We start from the raw sequence: 21,039 nt of genomic DNA on the forward strand, positions 1-21,039 counted from the left end.
CTTACAGTGCTGTCATAAGGGTTCAATGAGCTAATAAGTGCAAAATATGCAGATGGGTACTTGGTACATGGTTTTTGTTGGTCATTGTTAAGTGCCATTGAGTCGGTCCTAACTCATAGAGACCCCGTGTACAACAGAACGAAACACTGCCCAGTCCCGCGCCATCCTCACAATCATTGTTAGCTGCTGTGGTTATTATCTCCCATGATTCTTTCTTAGTGGGATTTCAATCAGCCCTATGCCTCTTCACACCTCCTCACATTTGAGGACTGTTTCTTTTCTTTTCTTTTTTAGTGTTTTGTTAAGGATTGATAAACTAAAATGCATTATTAGAATTACAAGAATAAAAACTGTAAGCCCAACCATGACAAAGCACAAGAAATTACATAATGAAAAAAAGCAATGAACAACACAAATAGTCTTATTTATTCCACCCTTTAGAGCAAACCAAAAACCAAACCCATTGTCATCAAGTTGATTCCGATTCATAGTGACCCTATAGGATAGAGTAGAACTGCCCCACAGGGTTTCCAAGGAGTGCCTGGTGGATTCAAACTGCTCACCTTTTGGTTAGCAGCTGTTGCTCTTAACCACTACGCCACCAGGGTTTCCCCCTTTAGAGCAGGGGTTGGAAAACCGTGGCCCATGGGCCGAATTTGGCCCATCATCTGTTTTTGTAAATAAAGTTTGACTGGAATATAGCCATGCTTATTTGTTTATATATGGTGTATGGAAGCTTTCTTGCTAGAAAAGTAGAGTATTTGTGGAAGAAACTGTATGGTATGCGGAGCCTAAAATATTGTTAACTCTCTGTTCCTTTAGAGTTTACTGACTTCCTGTTCTGTGGAGTGAATGTGAGATAGCTCATCTCTCCCAAGTCTCAGGTGGGGCCAAAATAGAGCACCTGACAGTAGATGTATTGCATTGCTCACTCTCAAAAATATGCATTCGTTCCTCGTGACCAATAGATTAAAGTTTACGTTCTTTAGTCTGACATTGGATACTTTTCTTTTTTTACTATTAATCCAAGCTGCCTTTTCAACCAAATCCCTTCTTTCCTTCCTATACCCCATACTTTAGCCTCAGACAAACAAAAACACATTCCTTGTGTATGTTCTGTTTATATACAGGTTGTCCCCTGTATCTGAACTGTCTTTCTAAGACCCTATGGTGCACAGTTCTATTCTGACATACACAGGGTCATCAGGAGTCAGAATGGACTTGAGGGCAACTGGTATTGGTTTTCTACCTCACCTTGAGTCCAGTAGTTTCCTATCCTTTAGCATCCATTGAAATGCTAATTTTCCAATTAGCTTTCCCTAATGGGTCATCCTTAACCAACTCCCAAGCAGGAAGCAAGGTTTTCTTCATTATATTTCTGTGTTTTTCTGTACTTCTTGATGCTACAGTTGTTTATACTGCTGTGCGTGATTTCTGAGAGAAGGGCTAAGATAATTCATAGTTACTGCAACTATCATCCTTTAAGGAGCCCTGGTGGCACAATGGTTAAATGCTGGGTTGCTAACCAAAAGGTTGGCAGCTTGAATGCACCCAGTGGCTCCTCAGGAGAAATACCTGGCGATCTGCTCCCTTATTAAACATTACAAAAAAACAATCCTGGAAAATCCTATGGGACAGTTCTACTTTGTCTCATGAGGTCACCATGTGTATCAATCAACTCAAGGGCACCTCACAATGATGATGCTTAGCAAATCATATTAGTTGAATGACTATGCGTGTTAGAACGAAAACCAACGTAGCTGTCACTAACTTCTTGAAATGCTGTGGACTCAAAGAACACTACCACACATTGGATGGTGCCTTGGACCCTGTAGGAAGCCATTTAAACTTTAAATACTCTTGCTGAGTTTAAAGGACTTCAACATGCTTTTATGTTGTGCGTCTTTAAAGTTTAAATAACTTCCAGTCAGGGTTGAGAAACTATCTACTGCAATGTGGAAAACCATTTAAATCTGACGTGTACTTTACTGCCACCTCCCCCAGCATCATGACTTGTTTCGTTCCATCTACTTCTTTTACCAAGCATCTCTATGAACTTAAAACACAAAACTCACTGCTCCATAAAGCCAGGTGTCCTTTTTCTTCTTGCCTGTGGTGGTGCCATGTGTGTAGACTTACAGAGTTGTTTCTAATAAAAACAGTTCTTAGAGGAGGTCAGAATAAAAATATTTTCTCTTATACTACAAAGGAGTCCGTGGGTGGTGCAAAGGGATAACCCTACGGTGCACAGTTCTACTCTGACACACACACACAGGCTGCTACTATGAGTTGGAATCGACTCCACAGTAAGTGATTTATAATACAAATGTGATAATTGAAAGATTACTATTCTAATTTCATAACTAAGAGCTCAACACTCTTCCAGCGAAAGGAGGTATGTATTTTTTACTGAAATGATCGACAAGAGAGACAGATGTAATAAAATTTCCATAGTGTGAGGGCAAACAAGGCAGACCATATAAACTCCATTTTAGTGGTGAAGAAGGAGTTTCTCCGTGAGATTAAGTGGCTTCTTAAGTCAGAAAGTTCATGAAATATATAAGTCAAGGGCAAAACCTGTCTGTTTGGTCATTTTCCCATTTGCTCTCAGATCTATTCTCCATCTTTTTGATGGTCTCACTGTAGCAGGGGAATTTACATTTCCCAATAACTCTTGCCTCTGGCTTTTAGCTAGATTTGTCCAGCTGGAGGCACTGGCAGAATACTGGAGGGCAGGAGGAAGAGAAAAGTCAAAGTATTTTTCCTTCTCACTTTGCCTTGGATGGTAGTTCTCAAGCAGCTACATCTCCAATGTGGCTTCTATTCAACTCTTCTTCCATGGCCCAAGCTCCTGGCTGGCAGCCCTAATTTTAGTTTTAGTTTCTCCTTAGAGAGAGCCCAGTGCCTGGGCTCTGGTAACATCACCACCTGGCCCCATTTTTTCTCCAGCCCTAGGGATACCAGTAGCTTCCTGATGTTGCTAATTTTTTAAGTTGCCTTTCCATCCCCTCTGCTGCTTCACAGCTTTCCAATATTTGTTTAGGAAATTCCCTATGCTTTATTTCCTGCCGGAAATACCTGGATTGTTTTTTGGTTTTCTGACAAAATCCTGACAAATATCCTCTTCAACATGCAATGAATATTTACCGAATATCTGTTGTTGTGGTCAAGTGTGTTGAGTTAATTTTCAACTCATAGTGACTCCATGTGACAGAGTGGAACTACCCCATAGGGTTTTCTAGGTTGTAATATTTATGGGAGTGGATAACTACGTCTTTTTCCCACACAGCCTCTGAGTGGATTCAAATGGCTAACCTTTCAGTTAATAGCCAAACACTTAACCATTGCGGGATCATGTGCTAATTTCTGGGTTAAGCACTCTAGATCCAGAGCTGAAAAGAAATGGCTGGTACCATCAAAGCACTTACTGAAGATACAGTTACTCAAATGTAAAAGCACCACAAAAAAGTTGTGCGAGTATTTCCGTGGAACTATTAACTAGGCAGAAAAATGCCTGGGAAGGTGGGTTCCTAGACACATAAGGTAGTAGGTTGGTAGCAAGGAATATGGGAGTAGGCAAATGGAAGGGAGGCAAAGGGAATCCTAGTTAGAGAGACGAGTCCTTGGGTGGTGAAAATGGTTAAAGTGGTCAGCTGCTAACCTAAAGGTTGGTGATTTGAATTCACCCAGAAGTGCCTCAGAAGGAAGGCCTGGCAACCTATTTCTGAAAAATCAGCCATTGAAAACCTTGTGGAGCACAGTACTACTCTGACACGCACATTGTCCCCATGAATCGGAATTAACTTGACAGCAACTGGTAAGTGGAGAGAAACAGGAGCTTCAGAGGGCATAAAGAAAGCATGTGGAGATCAGAGAGTGGTTGATTAAACCTGAAGCACAGGGCAGTGCCATTCAAAATGCAATCTGTGGCCAGTCTGTGAACTGCTTTTTACCAGAGTGCAAATCAAATGAGTTGCTAAGCATAATATTGCATCTGATTTTTTTTAATTACAAAACATTCTTGAAGAAGGAAGCAATATTCTGGCTCAAGCTCCTTATTTCATTGCTGACTGGCAATAACCAGTACGCAGACCATCCATTTTTTGTACTGCTGGCATACAAAAAAAAAAAATGGGCGAGGGTGAAGGGAGCAAGGCTGGAGTTAGACAGCTGAAGATCATAAAAGAATTTTTATGCCAGGCATTCAAAGAATTAGGAACTGAGGACTGATCTAATTAAAATAGCATTTTAATATATCTTATAAGATATCCCTTTGGAGACTGTAAAGAGTATGAATGAGAAGGGCGAGTCTAGAGGCAGATAACGCAGGAAAGAATTTCAGATAGGAAATTATCAGAGATTAACCTAGGGTGGAAAGCAGCAGGAGTATAAAGGAAGGAAGGAATTAAAGAGGATTCATCAGGTATACTTGCCAGAATTTATTGCAAATGGCTGCAAAGGCTGTTCACTGCACAACTCCAGGGGGCGCCATTCTGATAGATCCTGCTGTGAATGACACTTGCTATAGTTGGGCAATCTAAGCTTCACAACCAAATTGGAGAATCCTATAAGGAATCTAGGAGCCCTGGTGGTACAGTGGTTAAGAGCTTGGCTGCTCTCTGAAAAGGCCAGCTGTTCCACAGGAGAAAGATATGGCAGTCTGCTTCCGTAAAGATTACAGCCTAGGAAACCCTATGGGGCAGTTCTACTCTGTCCTGTAGGGTCACTACGAGTCAGAATTGGCTAGGTGGCATGGCAAATGGTTGGAGGTTTTTTTTTTTTTGGATAAGATATCTAGATAGAAATGTCCAATAGACATCTGAATTACAAAGGTATGGGCATCAGGAGAAAGGTGGGGCTAGAGATAGTAATTTGGGAATCCCCCAATATACATGATTGATAAAGCCAAGATAACAAATGCTATTGCCAGGGAATTCAGTGTCATGAGGAGAAAATGAAATAAAAAGTTAAGCCTTGTGTAGACTGACATGACGGGGATAGCTCCAGGTGACTGAGGAGGCATAGTCAGAAAGCCAGAAGGGGCAAGGAAAAAGGAGAGAACAATGTTCCAAAAACTGAGAGAAGAAAATTTCAAGAAGTGACTAATCATCACTGTCAAGTATAGCACAAAGGTCAAAAAGGATAAGAACTGAAAAAGTGACCTTTAGACCTGGCAGTTAAGGAGTTCTCTGGCAACCAGGCTGAGAACAGTTTGATGTTTAGTATCAGGGAGGGAGGAAACCCTGGTGGAGTAGTGATTAAGTGCTAAGGCTGCTAACCAAAAGGTCGGCAGTTCGAATCTGCCAGGTGCTCCTTGGAAACTCTATGGGACAGTTCTACTCTGTCCTATAGGGTCACTATGAGTTGGAATTGACTCAACGGCACTGGGTTTGGGTTTTATCAGGGAGGATGAAAGAGAGACTCAAAAGTAAGAGAATGCAGGTAGCTCAGATGTTCTAATTAAAAATCAACTGTTCTTTGTATTCAACTATGTTTCTTTTTTTAGATAAGTGTTATTACCATTTTCTTCACTCAGGGCACAAACAGAAGTGTGTATCACAGCTCTGGGCTTGCGTTCCTGACTTCCTCCCTGTTAGGATTCCTTCATCCCTTGCTTTCTGGAAGAATACATTTTTGCACAGCTGCTGTAGCTGGGTATCCAGGAATTTGAAGTATCTCACAGGACAAGTTCCTATTAGCGTGTGCTTCAGTTCAAATCATATATTGGGCATCTACAATATGGTAGGCCATATACCAGGTCAGGAATAAGACATGGTCTCTGATCCAAGGAAGCTTTTGAATCTACTGGTAGGTGAAACAGGTAAAAAAGATGAAGGATGCTTTAATGTGCTGATTTTCACATTGTGGACCCCAAACTAGCAGCATCATCATCACCTGGGAACTGGTTAGAAATGAAAATTCTCAGGCCTGACTCAGATCTATTGAACCAGAAACCCAGGGGATGGGGGTAGGGGCAGGCATGGTGTTTTAACAAGCCCTTCAGGTGATAACTGATGCATATTAAAGTATGAGAACCACTTTTCCTGTGAAAGGTTCTCCAAATTCATGGTGTATTAAAAGATTCCTGGATCTATCTACAGTTTCTGATTCAGTAGGTATGGATGGTGGTAGTAAGTGCCCTTGAGTAGGTTCCAACTCATACAACAGAATGAAACACTGCCCAGTCCTGGGCCGTCCTCACAATCATTGCCATGTTTGAGCCCATTGTTGCAGCCAGAGTGTTAATCCATCTCTTTGAGGCTCTTCTTCTTTTTCACTTTTTCACTGACCTTCTACTTACCAAGAGGGACTGGTCCCTACTGACAGCATATCCAAAGTATGTGGGATGTAGTCTTGCCACCCTCGCTTCTAAGCAGCATTCTGGTTGTACTTCTCCCAAGACAGATTTGTTCGTTCTTCTGGCAGTCCATGGTGTATTCAATATTCTTCACCAATACCATAATTCAAAGGCATCAATTCTTCTTTGGTCTTCTTATTCATTGTCCAGCTTTCACACGCATATGAGGCCACTTAAAATACTATGGCCTGTGTCAGGCACACCTTAGTCTTCAAGGTGACATCTTTGCTTTTCAACACTTTAAAGAGGTCCTTTGCAGTAGATTTGCCCAACACAATGCATCTTTTGGTTTCTTGACTGCTTCTTCCATGGGTGTTGATTGTGGATCCAAGTAAAATGAAATCCTTGACAACTTCAATCTTTTTTCCGTTTATCATGATGTTGCTCATTGGTCCAGTTGTGAGGATTTTTGTTTTCTTTATGTTGAGGTGCAATCCATACTGAAGGCTGTGGCCTTTGATCTTCATCAGTAAGTGCTTCAAGTTCTCTTCACTTTCAGCAAGCCAGGTTGTGTCATCTGCATAACGCAGGTTGTTAATGAGTCTTTCTCCAATCCTGATGCCCCTGTTCTTCTTCATACAGTCCCAGCCTCTCAGATTACTTGCTCAGCATACAGACCGATTAAGTACGGTGACAGGATATAACCCTGACACTCACCTTTCCTGATTTTAAACCATGCAGTATCTCCTTGTTCTGTTCGAACAACTGCCTCTTGGTCTATATACAGGTTCCACATGAGCACAATTAAGGGTTCTGAAATTCCCATTCTTCAAAATATTATCCCTAATTTGTTATGATCCACACATCCAAATGCCTTTGCATAAACAAGAAAACACAGGGAAACATCTTTCTCATATTCTCTGTTTTCAGCTAAGATCCATCTGTCGTCAGCAATGATCTCCCTCATTCCACATCCTCTTCTGAATCCGGCTTCAATTTCCGGCAGTTCCCTGACAATGGACTGTTGCAACAATTTTTGAATTTTCCTTGGCATAATTTTACTTGCATGTGATATTCAATGATATTGTTCAATAATTTCTGCATTCCATTGGATCACCGCTCTTTGGAATATGCATGTATACGGATCTCTTTCAGTCGATTGGCAAAGTAACTGCCTTCCAAATTTCTTGGCATAGACGAGTGAGTGCTTCCAGCGTTGCATCATTTGTTGAAACATGCAATTGGTATTCTGTCAATTCCTGGAGTCTTGGTTTTCATCAATTCCTTCCATCTTTTGCATTTCAATCACCAGCAATTATCAATGCATCTTGAATGAATGTTTAATCAATTTCAGACTACCGAAGTTGGTGAAAACCTTCAATTTCTTCATCTTTGGCATTAGTGGTTGGTGCATAAATTTAAATAACAGTCATATTAACTGGTCTTCCTTGTAAGCATATGCATAGTAACCTGTCACTGACAACGTTGTACTTCAGGATAGATACTGAAATGTTCTTTTCGATGGTGAATGCAACAACTTTCCTCTTCAATTTGTCATTCCTGGCATAGTAGACCAATTCAAACGATAGACTGTCTGAATCAAAATAGCCAACACCAGTCCATTTCAACTCACTAATGCCTAGCAGGAAACCCTAGCAGGAAACCCTGGTGGCATAGTGGTTAAGTGCTACGGCTGCTAACTGAAAGGTCGGCAGTTCGAATCCACTGGGTGCTCCTTGGAAACCCTATGGGGCAGTTCTATTCTGTCCTATAGGGTTGCTATGAGTCGGAATCGACTCTATGGCAACGGGTTCTTTTTTGTTTGTTTGTTTTAATGCCTAGCATATAGATCTTCAAGTGTTCCATTTCATTTTTGACAACTTCCAATTTTCCTTGTTTCATACTTTGAACATTCCATGTTCCGAATATTAATGGACATTTGCACCTGTTCTCATTTTGAGTTGTGTCGCATCAGCAAATGACAGTCCTGAAAGCTTTACTACATCCATGTCATTAAGTATGACTCTACTTTGAGGAGGCAGGTCTTCCCCAGTCATATTCTGAGTGCCTGCCAACCTGAGAGACTCATTTTCTGGTACTATATCAGACAATGTTCTGCTGCTGTCCATAAAGTTTTCACTGGCCAGTTTTTTCGGAAGTAGACCTCCAGGTCCTTCTTCCCAGTCTGTCTTAGTCTGGAAGCTCTCCTGAAACCTGTCCACTGAGGGTGACCCTGCTGGTGTTTGCCATACCAGTGGCATAGCTTCCAGCATCACAGCAACACACAAGCCCCCACAGTTCGAGAAACTGACAGATGTGTGATGGAGGTCTGGGTGGACTACACAAATTTTCATTTCTAACAAGCTCCCATGTGATGCTGCTGTTTTATAGACCTTGCTTCAAGTTTCACTGCTGTAAGAATTCCCTTGCCTCTTAACATGTGTCTAGAATTCACATTCCTACACTCTTTAACATATGTTTATAGGCTTATCCTTGCATATATAACAAAATTATTTTAAGAATACTAAATGGATGGTTATCCTTTAGAAGGTATGAAGATGACGGTGTGTAGGGTTTCTATTCTTCACCAAAAATAATTTCTAAACTGATATTTGTGCTTATGGACAAGGTCATTTGACTCTAATACATAAAAAGTATGGTATCACAGCTATGACACTGGAATGGAAATTAGGAGACTCAGCACTAGTCCTCATTTTGCAACTGAAAGCAAGTTATTTAACCTTTCTGGACCTCAATTAACCTGTAATAGTGGACAAGTTTAGTCTCCTTAGGAAAATAAAAAGCAAAGCATCTAAAAGGTTGTATTTTTCTGGGCTATACCAAGGGGCAGAAATGCTATTGCTGAGTTCAATACTCCAAATATTTTAGGATCTTTTTAACATAGAGTAAAATCAAGTTAGTTCATAGGTATTCATCATCTACTTAGGTTCCTCAAATGGTTTAAATGCCTTAGCGTCCAATCTCCATGTTATAATTAGGGAAATAAAACTACAATAAAAAACTAAAACAAAACCTCTTTATGTACTGATCTCACGAAATTGCAGAAAGACAAAAGAGAGATCTTATCTAACATCTTTCTTCCAGGGATGTGAGATATATATATATATATATATATAAATGTCATCCAGGCATCATTTACAACAACAAAGAAAACAAACAAAAAATTAAGCTGAAAAACTGAATATAAAATAATAATGCAGGTCTCTAGTTGTCTGGAGTCCCTGGGTAAGGTAAAAGTTTAACATGCTGCGCTGCTAACCAAAAGGTTGGAGGCCTGAGACAACCAGGAGGCACTTCACAAGAAAGGCCTGGCAATCTATTTCCAAAAGATCAGCCTTTGAAAAGTCTATGGAGCACAGTTCTGCTCTTACATGAATGGGGTTGCCACTAGTTGTGATCAAACTGGTTACTGGCTACTGGTCCTTGTCCAGGCAAATTTCTCCTGTCATTTAGTAAGCATGCGGGGCATGATGAGAGAAAGCAAACTTACACTGGAGAAGATAGAGACCAGGCAAATTTAGGTTTTCCTAAATGGCTCTATACTTCCCTTGCTGTCAAAGTCCCTTATTCATTAACACCTTGCTTGGGAAAATGACGTTTGTAAAATGGCATTTCCTTAAACAAACAAACAAAAAAAGGGATTCAATTTGCCATTGTTTTCACCTGATTGATACAAAAATGTAAATGGAAGCTTTTGTTAAAAGCTTCAAAATAACTGGTACATGATTAAGAACTAATCCCCTGGATAAATGCCAATTAACTAGATAAAAGATCTGGTTTTAACCTAGTCTCTGTTCCATACTCTGATAATCACCTATACGTAAAATAACATCACTGAACTACAGGGATAATTTAGGTTTAGAAATATCTACCTTGTGACCTAAGATCATCAAACGCTTTTGTATATCTAGGTCTAAGGATGACAATTTATGTAGTAAATATGGCATATGTAGAGACTCTAATTATTAAAGAGCCACCGAAATACACCTTAGATAATTAAGAAACTACAGTACGTTACAAAGCTGAATTTTAAATCCCTTAATAGGGTTGAGTAAATAATGGGACCCTAATTTGCAAAATTAGAATTACTGAAGGCTACTAGAATGTTCATGTGTTTGTTATTAAGAACAACTCCACTAATCACTAGGTAAAGTTCTTAAATGATATTGGCATGCCAATTAGTGTTATCACCATTAGTTGAACTGTATCATTCATTCTTTCAACTAATATTTATTTGTTATGTGCATGGCACTATTATGGAATCTAAGTAAAATATAAAGAAGTATATCAACAATTGGCTGGGTGGCATGGCACAAAAAATTAAGTGCTCTACTATTCACAGAAAGGATGGTGGTTCAAACCCACCCAGAGGCCTCAGAAGATATGCCTGGCTGTCTGCTTCTTAAAGGTCACGTCCTTGAGAATCCTACTGCTCCATACAGCTGTTCTAGTTTGCACACACAAGGTCTCCATGCATCAGAATCGACTCAACAGCAACTAACAGCAACAACAGCAACAGGTTCCCTTTGTTGTGATTGATGACAAGAAAAATTTATGGGTGACATTAAAACATATAGCACACAGCCAGTTATTGTAACTGCTGTCAATAAGTTGTATACCTGTAAAAAATTGAATTTGCAAAAGTTGTGTGATACATATATTTACAACAATAAAAGAAAAAAGAGTAGCTACTGAGGCTGCTTATGTACAACCAAAAATCTCACAGGATTTGGTTTCTTGGTTTGGGGGTTCAGGGTCATGGCTTCATGGGACATCCCAGTTAACTGGCCTAATAACATGTTAAGTACTTCTATTCTACCTCCTCTAGTTGGATGCGTAGTGCCTGGGGTCTTAAAAGCTTACAAGCAGCCATCCAAGGCACAACAGTTGGTCTCTATTAGCTTGCAACAACAGAGGAAGAAGGAGAGTCAGGAATAGGAGGAGGATATGGAATGTTTGGTTAATTGCCTCCATGAACAACTGTTTCCTTTGCCATGAGACCAGAAGAACTGGATGGTATCCGGCTCTCATTACTGAACATTTTGATCAAAGATTCTATAGAAGAATCCTAATCAAAAGGGGGAAAATTAAGAATTTCAAATTCTCATGGACTTCAGACATCCCAGAGCCATGAAAGTTAGATCGACCCCTGAAACTATTTCCCTGAGATAATCATTTAACCTTAAACCATAAATATGTCCTGCAGTCTTCCTTAAACCAAACAATAGTTTAGCTTAGCTACTAAAGAATGTCTTTTAAGAACTATCTGCATGAGATCAAATTGACAATAGCAACTTGAAAGATTAGACAGGAACCTTAGGGGGCAATGAATTTATGTTTATGGGGAAGGAACAGCGCAGAAAAAGATGGTGAAGAATGTAACCAATGTCACTAAATGGTACATGTTGAAATGCTTGAATTGGTGTATGTTTTGCCATGTATATTATCAACAACAACAATAAAATAAATAAAATTATCAAAGAAAATAGCAAAAATAATTATAATGCAATTTACTGGCTGAAGTGGAAAGATTTGGGGAAGTTAGGAATAAAACTGGTGGGAGATTAGAAAGAATATTGATCCCAAATGAAGGGCCTTATATTTTTTGGAGGACAATTGGTGTTATGGGGTTCTCAGGTCTGGAGCATCAGCATAAAAGCAACACTTTAAGTACATTAATTTGAGGCAGATTAGCCAGATAGAGGGGCAAGCTTCACCAATGGGAGGTATCTGACTCAGGTTATGGAGTTGGCAGATATAATTATTGAAAAAGGACTGAAATGATGGCACTTGGCCGATAACATAGTGTAATAATAAATAAGGAGCAAGGTAAGAGGCAGAAATTGACAGAAAGTCAGGAAGTGAATTATGTTTTGAAGAAGAACACAAGAATTTAATTTTGTATATGCATTAAGTATGAGATAATGTTTATTATGGGATTTTTTTCCCATAAATATTATAGGACCACCATCTCCACCATTACCTTCATAACCATCATTGTTACCACCACCATCATCATCACTCCACCACCTTCACCGCTTCCAATACCACCTCTGTCACCTCCACCACCACATGACCCCTCTGTCTCCACCACAACCATCTCTATCACCAACGCTACCTCTATTCACATCACCCCCCCCGCCACCTCCATGACCACCACCACTGCCAATGTCTCCTTCACTATTACCACTGCCACTGCTTCTGCCGTCACCACCACTGTCACCTTCAACTCTGCCACCATGGCCAACACATCCAGCACCAACACTATTACCAAAACCACCAACAATGCTTTTACCACCACCTCTACCTCCACCACCTTCACTGTAACCAAACAAGAATAGCAACAACTAGTGCAGTTTTTGAATACCTATTTCCTCACAGGGACTGTATTAAATGCTTCTCGGTTCATCCTCATAGTGTTTTATACAGTAATGATATTGCATCTGAGAGTCAAATTATTTGTCTGAGGTCATAATATAGAAATTAAAGCAGGCCGGTTTCAAATCTGAGTAAATATGATTTCAAAACTCATGGTTTTTCCAATATTTGCTACTCCTTTAGACATAGGGAGCCCTGGTAGCACAGTGGTTAAGAGCTCAGCTGCTAACCAAAAGGTTGGCAGTTTGAATTCACCAGCCACTCCTTGGAAACCCGATGAGGCAGTTCTACTCTGTTCTATAGAGGCGCTATGAGTTGGAATTGACTTGACAGCAATGGGCTTGGTTTACCGGTTAGACATATAGGCAATGAAGTAGAATAACAAAATCTGTGCAATGCAGTAATAACTATTGAATTTGAGGCAAAATATGCCTGCATTTGATTAAAAAAAAATGGTTGGATGCCAAGTGGAAATACACGGATCCCAGCATTAGAGATATAAAAGTGAAATTTGAGGATGAAAGTCAAATATGGAGCTATACAATTTAGGAATCATTCGCTTAGAGGCCAAACTTGAGTTAATGAGATGAGACAATTCATATGAGGAAGTCAGAAGGTCAAAGAGAAGTGTTTATGAGATACTTCCATAGGAATTAAGCAGAAGGAAGAAAACAAATTAGGTAAAGAGAGATAAGAGGAGAACTGGTAACGAATGTCATAGAAGCTTACAGGGGACATGATTCTAAAAAGAACAGTATTCAGTAGTCAAGGATATAGTATTTATGTTTAAATTTTAACATGGGACAAGAGAAGGACACACTGGCCACCATGAAGTTTCAATTGTGTTTGCGTGACGCCTCTTCAAACATTACATCATATTTAACCACATTTCATCCTGTAAACAACTGTCAGTCGCTGAATTTAATTATCCACTAACGTTTGGTCTTTCGCTCTCTTTGTTCAAACAGTCTAAATTTATCAGTCTAAGGTCTTACATATGAAAAAAAAAAAAGAAAGTGTCCATATATTTATGCTATCCAAATCAGGATGTTTTTGAGGGCAAAAGAGCTATACATAATTATGCTCAGACAACAGGTATAATCTGGGATGGCTTCAGGCAAACCATGACATAAGGTCATCCAAGTCATAGACATATAAAGATAACTTCTACTCCAAAGTTCAGGCTCTATAACCAGAATACCTGAGGTGAAATTCTTGCTGAGGCACTCTGTAGCTAGCTGTGTATAACAGTAAAAATAGCAATACCTACCTTGAAGGATTATTGGGATGAATAAATCAGCTATGCAGATAAAGTGTTTAATCTAGCGCTCAGAGTATAAGAAAACGCTCAATAAGCGTTAGCTTTTAGTTAAATGATCTATTCTTTATGTTCCCATTTGGATATCTCATTCCGGGTACTTACAAAAACTGCTGAGAGCATATGATACAAACAGAATTTAGGAGACAAAGTCTTTCACCAATAGCCACTCTTGACTATAAGCAAAAAGAAGTCAGGACATATTTTTCTAATCAAAGATATTCTCCAAACAGGAGCTAAGAATATGCTTTCAAAGACAGATTAATGTGAATCAACGTGATCTGTGTTAGGTGAGACCTTGAGACATTATGCAGGTGAGGTAAATTTCCAAATTACTCTGCTTGGAGAACTGTTGGAGAGCTATTAAATTTTTGCAACTAATCACAAATCCATATGCCCACTAAGCATCTTCTGTAGGCACATATTTAACATGACTTTAAATAAATGAATATGCATGTTATTAGGATTAAAAAATAAAAAGCAAACTCATTAAGACCCTTACTGGTTTATTTTTGCCACTATGTTTTTCCTCCATCAATGAATGTTAAAATTTCAACTACCATCACTAGGAGAGTCCTTGAAAGTTGTGGCCCCCTGTAGGGTAATGCTATTCAGTTATATGCATCCCTTCCCTAAATGGAATCAGCTGTGCTCTTCCCTGGACGCATGCTGGGGAGGAATTCGGGATGGACTCAGCCTAAGGTATAAGGCTGGGAGTGGCATGACTGGGCCAGCAGCCAAGGCCGAAGATTGCCTTAGCAACAGGAAGGAAAACATCTGGGCCTGGACGTGAAGTCCCTAGAAACACGGACTGCCGAAGGACATGGAAGAAAACAATGAGCCTTGGTCCCAGCTGGAATGGTATATAGGTTTGGTTTCCATGCTAGGTGGTTGCGGAAAATACTCCAGCCGGCTGCCACTGGAGGGCAGCTGCTTGCCTATGTCAGTAAGTTTCCCTGAACGTATGAATCTGGAAAGGGCTACGTGTCAGTTCTTCAGATTATCTGTCAGGACGCACAGTGAGGGTCTTTTCTTGCTGGGGCTGTCCCCCAACACCCCCCAAAAGAAGCCTTACATTCAACAAGTTTGAGAACCACCATTTGACTAGAGCAAGGGACCCAAAACTTTTCCAGTTAAGGGTCAGATGCTAAATATTTTAGGCTTTGTGGGTCATACAGTCATTGTCACAACCACTCAACTGTGCTATTGTGAAAGCAGCCATAACCAAACCAAACCCATTGCCATCGAGTTGATTCCGACTCATAACAACCCTACAGGACAGAGTAGAACTGCCCCATAGGGTTTCCAAGGAGCGGCTCGTGGATTCAAACTGCCAACCTTTTTATTAGCAGCCGAGCTCTTTCTTAACCACTGTGCCACCAGGACTCCTAGATCATACATAATGGAGAGTGTGACTAAGTTCTAATAAAACCTTATTTATGGAAATTGACATTTGAATTTCATATAATTTTTATGTCATGATTCTTCTTTTTATAAAGCTTGATTTTTTCAAGCTTTTAAAAATGGAAAAAAAAAATACTTAATCCATACAGAAAGTAGCATCGGGTTGGATTTGGCTTGTAGGCTATAGTTTGCTGATCCCTGGAATAGAGGATTTGCTCGGACAAGCAGGCACTACCTAGAAGAAAAGGTCCAGTGATTTGCTTTGAAATTATCAAAGTAGGTTATAAATTATGTATTAATAGAGAAGCATATAAAGTCCCAAATAATATATTTGGATAACTTTCCTAGATTTTTTTTTCCTTTTCCTGGAACACCTGACACCCTATTTTTAGGTATGTGCTCTTCTTCCCATACTTCTATACCCTCGTATACTCAAATTTTAATGTCAAGTGTTCATGCATTCCTAAATATATGCAGCTTAGAAACATAAGGCAGATTTTAATGGCATTTCTTAGTCTTGGAATTATAATAATTGGAATGAAAAGGACATTGTATTGTCATTATGATTTTCCTACTAGCTTTGCATTTATGAAGTTTTATTCCTATCATTTTCATACATCCATTGATTTACATAATACCTAACTACAAGGTCTAAGTGAGAATAGCCACAATAAGATCAATTAAAAATTCTGACACCGTGGAGACAAGCCTTTATGAATATCAAAGAACAGGAAATCTGTTCCGTAATTACTCCTGATTTAGGATGCACAGATTGAGAGATTATGTGCTCATAAACTACCAGAATGGATCTCGTCTATTACAGGTGTACTTCTTTTTCAGGAAAATTTACTTTCCACTACTGAGAAAAAGACATTTAATGCAAAATAAGGCACCGAACAAGCAAGCCCCTTAGGAGGAAAAAAAGAAAAGATTCTTTAAAGGTTAAAATGTGTCCGTGGCAGTTCATCACCTGTGATTTCTTCTTTCAATCCAGAGAAGAGGACTTCCATTAAGCATTCTGTTTTTGTTGGGACAGTGATTCCTGGGGCACATTTTAAAATGTACTTCGCAATTTTTCTCCCTAAATTAACAGACATTGCAGGCACCCGAGGCTCCTGGCACTATTGTTTAAGTAAAAATACTGCCATCAAAACAGCTGTGCACTTTTCCTGCGTTAACAATTAATCTTCATTTGGGGATACAGCCATGAATAAGATGCTCTCACCTTTTCCTAATTTCAGAATCCACAATAATCTGCCTCTTCTTTTGGGGAGGCGGTGGTGGAAGTTCCTCTTGGGCGTGCTTTACCAGGATTTGTTCCCTCGTGGTCACCATAGTTACCGTTTCCATTACAGTTGTCTGTGTTAGTGATGGCTGAGTGGTGGTGACAGCCTGTGAAATCTGTGAGAAGCATTGAAACAAGAGGTCACACACTGCTCGAAAGACTTCAGTAAAGACTGCTTGGAATGGTGATGGAAAATAATAAGAAACTGTTCCTGCTTGTTGGTAGACTGACCTTCAGATCAAAATAGCACCATATTGAACCCAAATCAAATAGTTTTATTGGACAAATTATGTTGACTGAAATCACAGGGGAAGGTAATCTCAAAGCCAAAAGTAAACTTAGTGCCTCTTCAATTTATTGGGCAGACTACAGAAAATAAAGAGGGCAAAGAAGAAACAACTTAAGGTGCCAGTCTGGTATTTAACTACACATGCTGTTTAAAGTTTTTACAACGTTGAGATAAAATCTTCTCAGGCATGCCAGCACCAATTCTGTGGCCTGGTACACTGGAGATGTTCATTAATAGTTTGTTGACCACATTTTTGATTATCATGTACGGTGATTAACTCCCACTTTATACATTTTTAAATAAAATTAGTCGAGCTTTATAATCAATGCCTTTTTGATAGAATAAGTGAAATTACATAAAAATACAGGAAAAGATGAGTATGAAGTACCTACTGTCCATAAATATTTTTGAGCTGAATGTTATACAAAAAAATCAGCACACTACTCTTGTTTGAATGAAAATTTTGAATATATTACAATATCTGAGTTTCCAAAGTTGTCACGAGAAATTCTTCTGGGTGTAGAATCACACTGGCTTTCTCTTCAGATTTTTTAATTTTTTTGAGGTAGAGGATATCACTCTTTTGAATGTTATGAGTTGTGAACCAAGTCATCACCTTGATACATAGGTTTTACTAGACAGAGAGGTGGTTTAATGGTGAAACACTCTTCTTCCTTCCTCAACCATCACTTCTCTGACTCACAGTACTGCTGTTTATTACGACTGCAAAGTTACTTTTTGAGATATTAAGCATTAGCCTTATAGTGATCCAACTTATTTGAAAAATTTATTCTCCAATGAAAACAAAACAAACAAACAAAAAAACCTGACTTCCACTGAGCCAGTGATATGTCTGGGACCCAGATTAGTTTTACTGATTTTGGTTAACTTGCCAAGAGGTATAGAAGGGTTTGTTGTTTTCCTCTCTGCCCATACATGATGACTGCTTCCTTCAAAGGGAAGAAGTGGGGGGAACCCCAGGACCTTCTCATTTCAGCATCCAAATAGGGCAAGAATGAAATCATTTCCCGTGATTTCTTAGGTAAAATTTGCTTTTGACACAGACATTTTAAAAGAGCTACGAGTAGGAATTAACTGAAAGGCAAGGTTTTTTTTTTTCTTATCTATTCTGTTTTTGTTTTAGTACTTTGTTCAGAACAGTTCCTCGTAAGTGTCAAGGCCTGAGAAACTCACATTTCTGTAGTCTAAGTTTCCTACATCTGCCAAGCACAGGTTTCGTCTTCTCTAACTTACTCAGAATCAGTCATAGAGTTTCAGACAAATTGAACTACATAGCCCATTCACATGTTATGCCAAAATGAAAGCAGAAAGCAATGTAGCTTTTAAAAATATTCAAAACAGAACATCAAACCTAATTGCACCCAGCACAAAATGGCCATTACATGATCAATTTAAGTTTACCTTTACTCAAATAGAAAAAAAGTAAAAACATTGTTTTCCATAGGATTCCTAAAGCATGTAATTTTTTCATTTTTAAAAACCATGAATAAACTTCAGTGTATATGATCTAACTAGAGGAGAATATTGTTAAGATTATGAAAATACCTGATTTTATATGTGTAGGCACCTACACGCAGAGATTCATGAAAATACAAAGCCGTTTGTCACAGTTCTATTTGATTGTATGGAACACTTGCGCTTCTGAATATTTGGCTGTGAAACTGTCTGTAATTTTAATAACGTGTTTTCATTAATACCAGTTATGAAATTAGATAGATATGCCACAGGAGGATAGACTAAAGGAAAATGACTGCAAGATATACTATGCAATGGCATTTAAGAATATAACAAACCTAAAAACAGAAAAACAATCAGTTTAAATAAAGCAATACTAACACATGGACAGCTAATTGTTATAATCACTACTACATCATAATTGAAAATGCTACTTCATTTCCTTTGGGATCAGGGAAATAAGAAAACAACTGTGCACTAACCCTGTAAATATGGGGTATATTTGTTATATATAATAAATAATTGCTTTCAAAACCTACTGTATATAATCAGGATTAAAAATAATTGGTCATGTACTAAATTTCCCCATGGCTTTCAGTTGTTGACTGTAAATGTTTAATTGTGTGTTAGAATCATTAAAAATATAGACAGGAGAGGGATTATGGAAGTTATTTATCATAACCTCCTACTAACTACACAATTTACTACTCCCAGAGGCAGACAACTTCTCCCTTAGTATGACATCAAATTGTCCCCTTGGCAAAGATCTTTACACCTAGTGAAAGCCTGCTTTATTATGACTTCCTTCAGTTCAAATTTGTTTTGAACCTTGAACTGTCACCAAGGAAGCCAAGTATCTCATCTACTTGACAGTGTTAAAGGTTTGAAGCATGAGAAACATGACCCTGATAAATCTCGTTTCCAAGCTCTACAACGCCAGTTGTTTGTGATAAGGTAACTAGATTCATCAGACCAGTGCCCAAAACCAAGGTTTCCTGGCTTTGGACACTATATTTCAATTAAAGGAATCTAAAATTGCTTCCGATGTTCAGCAGCTGAATCACCAAGTTTCAGTTAAATTCCAAAATTTATTGACTCTATATTCACTACAGGGCATTCAGAAATAAGTAAAATGAAAACTCCAATTTTAGTGATATTACAGTTTCGTAGGGAACATGACAACCACACAGAAAAAAGGTAAGATAAGGTGAGTGTTACATAAAACATATGATTATACGACCCTTCTACAGCTCTTGGCAAGTTAAACAAAAACCAGTAGAAATAATCTTGCCCCCAGCCAGATCACTGGCTCTGTGAAGTCAGGTGTTCATTTGTTTTGTTCTGTTTGGAAAATAAATTTTTTAAATAAGCTGGATTGTTACAAGTCTAATGATTAATATTCCAAAATAATTACATCCACTGAACATATAGTAATCAAGAAAGTTTCATTTGAACTTCTGCAAAACCAGGTGTCCAAATAAAAAAGCAGCTTACCAATTAAATTTATTTTGATGTTGAAGTCCGGGTATAACGTTTATCCCTGTTCACAGGGTCATTTATAACAATAAAATACTGAAAACCAACTAAAGTTACTGGTCAACTGGTTGAATAAATTACGGAATGTGCATATGATAAAAAAAACTAAACTCACTGCCATCAAGTCGATTCCGACTCATACTGTAAATGTCTAAATTTGTAAACCACTGGAAATGTTTACATTATATTACTGAGTAAAAAATATAAGATATCAACATTATTGGTATTTATTTTTCAGCAGAAAAAGTACGATCATTTCTCTTGTGCACTGTATATATTTTTTCCTATGTGCCAAATTTGTACAATAAAACATTTTCTGCAGGGGGTCAAATTGACAATAGCAATTCAAAAGATTAATAGGAAACTTAGGGGGCAGTGAATTTATGTTAATAGACAAGGAACAAGTGAGAGAAGGAGGGTAAGAGTGGTTGCACAACTTGAAGAATATAATCAACGTCACTAATTGCACATATAGAAAGACTCGAATTGGTGTATGTTCTTCTGTGTATATTCTCAAAGACAGTAAAAAAAGAAAAGAAAGATGCAAAGCAATTTCTAAAAATTGAAAATAAACAGGAACAAATAAATTTAACTAAAAAAACAATTATGCAAAGTGCTACTTTTGGAAACAGAAAATGTTCAAAGCATTTTTTTTCCAAATTGTTGTTTTAAATCTATCATCCCAATATATCAAGACCTTTTGAATTATGATTCTGTCTTTCAAATGACTTAGAGTTAGAACAATTGCAAATCTGATAAGAATGGCTTAATACCTTCTCTATAATGTTGAATAGGGGCAGGGTCAAAATTAGAATAGAATACAGGTTGAACTAAACTAACCTTGAGACTACCTAACTAAACCCTTATGCCATCATCTTTTTCCTTTTGATTGAGTATATTATAAATGAATTTCAAATATCTTCATTAAATACACATGTACATATATGTCTGTGTGTGTTTGGGGGTGTGTGTGTGTGTGAAGTAGCCCTGGTGGTACAACAGTTAAACACCACGTTACTAACCTAAAGGCTGAC

At 38.5% G+C, this 21,039-nt stretch overlaps 1 protein-coding gene across 1 annotated transcript in view; it reads right to left on the reverse strand.

Annotated features, from left to right (window-relative positions):
- DMD (dystrophin) overlaps positions 1-21,039 on the reverse strand; it is a 1,889,362-nt gene that overhangs the window by 1,566,499 nt on the left and 301,824 nt on the right. The window contains exon 12 of the mRNA XM_010599731.3: positions 16,645-16,820. Within this exon, the coding sequence (XP_010598033.2) occupies positions 16,645-16,820 (176 nt within the window). The remainder of the gene's footprint in view (positions 1-16,644; positions 16,821-21,039) is intronic.

The sequence above is a fragment of the Loxodonta africana genome, chromosome X (genome assembly GCF_030014295.1).
Source record: "Loxodonta africana isolate mLoxAfr1 chromosome X, mLoxAfr1.hap2, whole genome shotgun sequence".
NCBI classification, from domain to species: domain Eukaryota; kingdom Metazoa; phylum Chordata; class Mammalia; order Proboscidea; family Elephantidae; genus Loxodonta; species Loxodonta africana.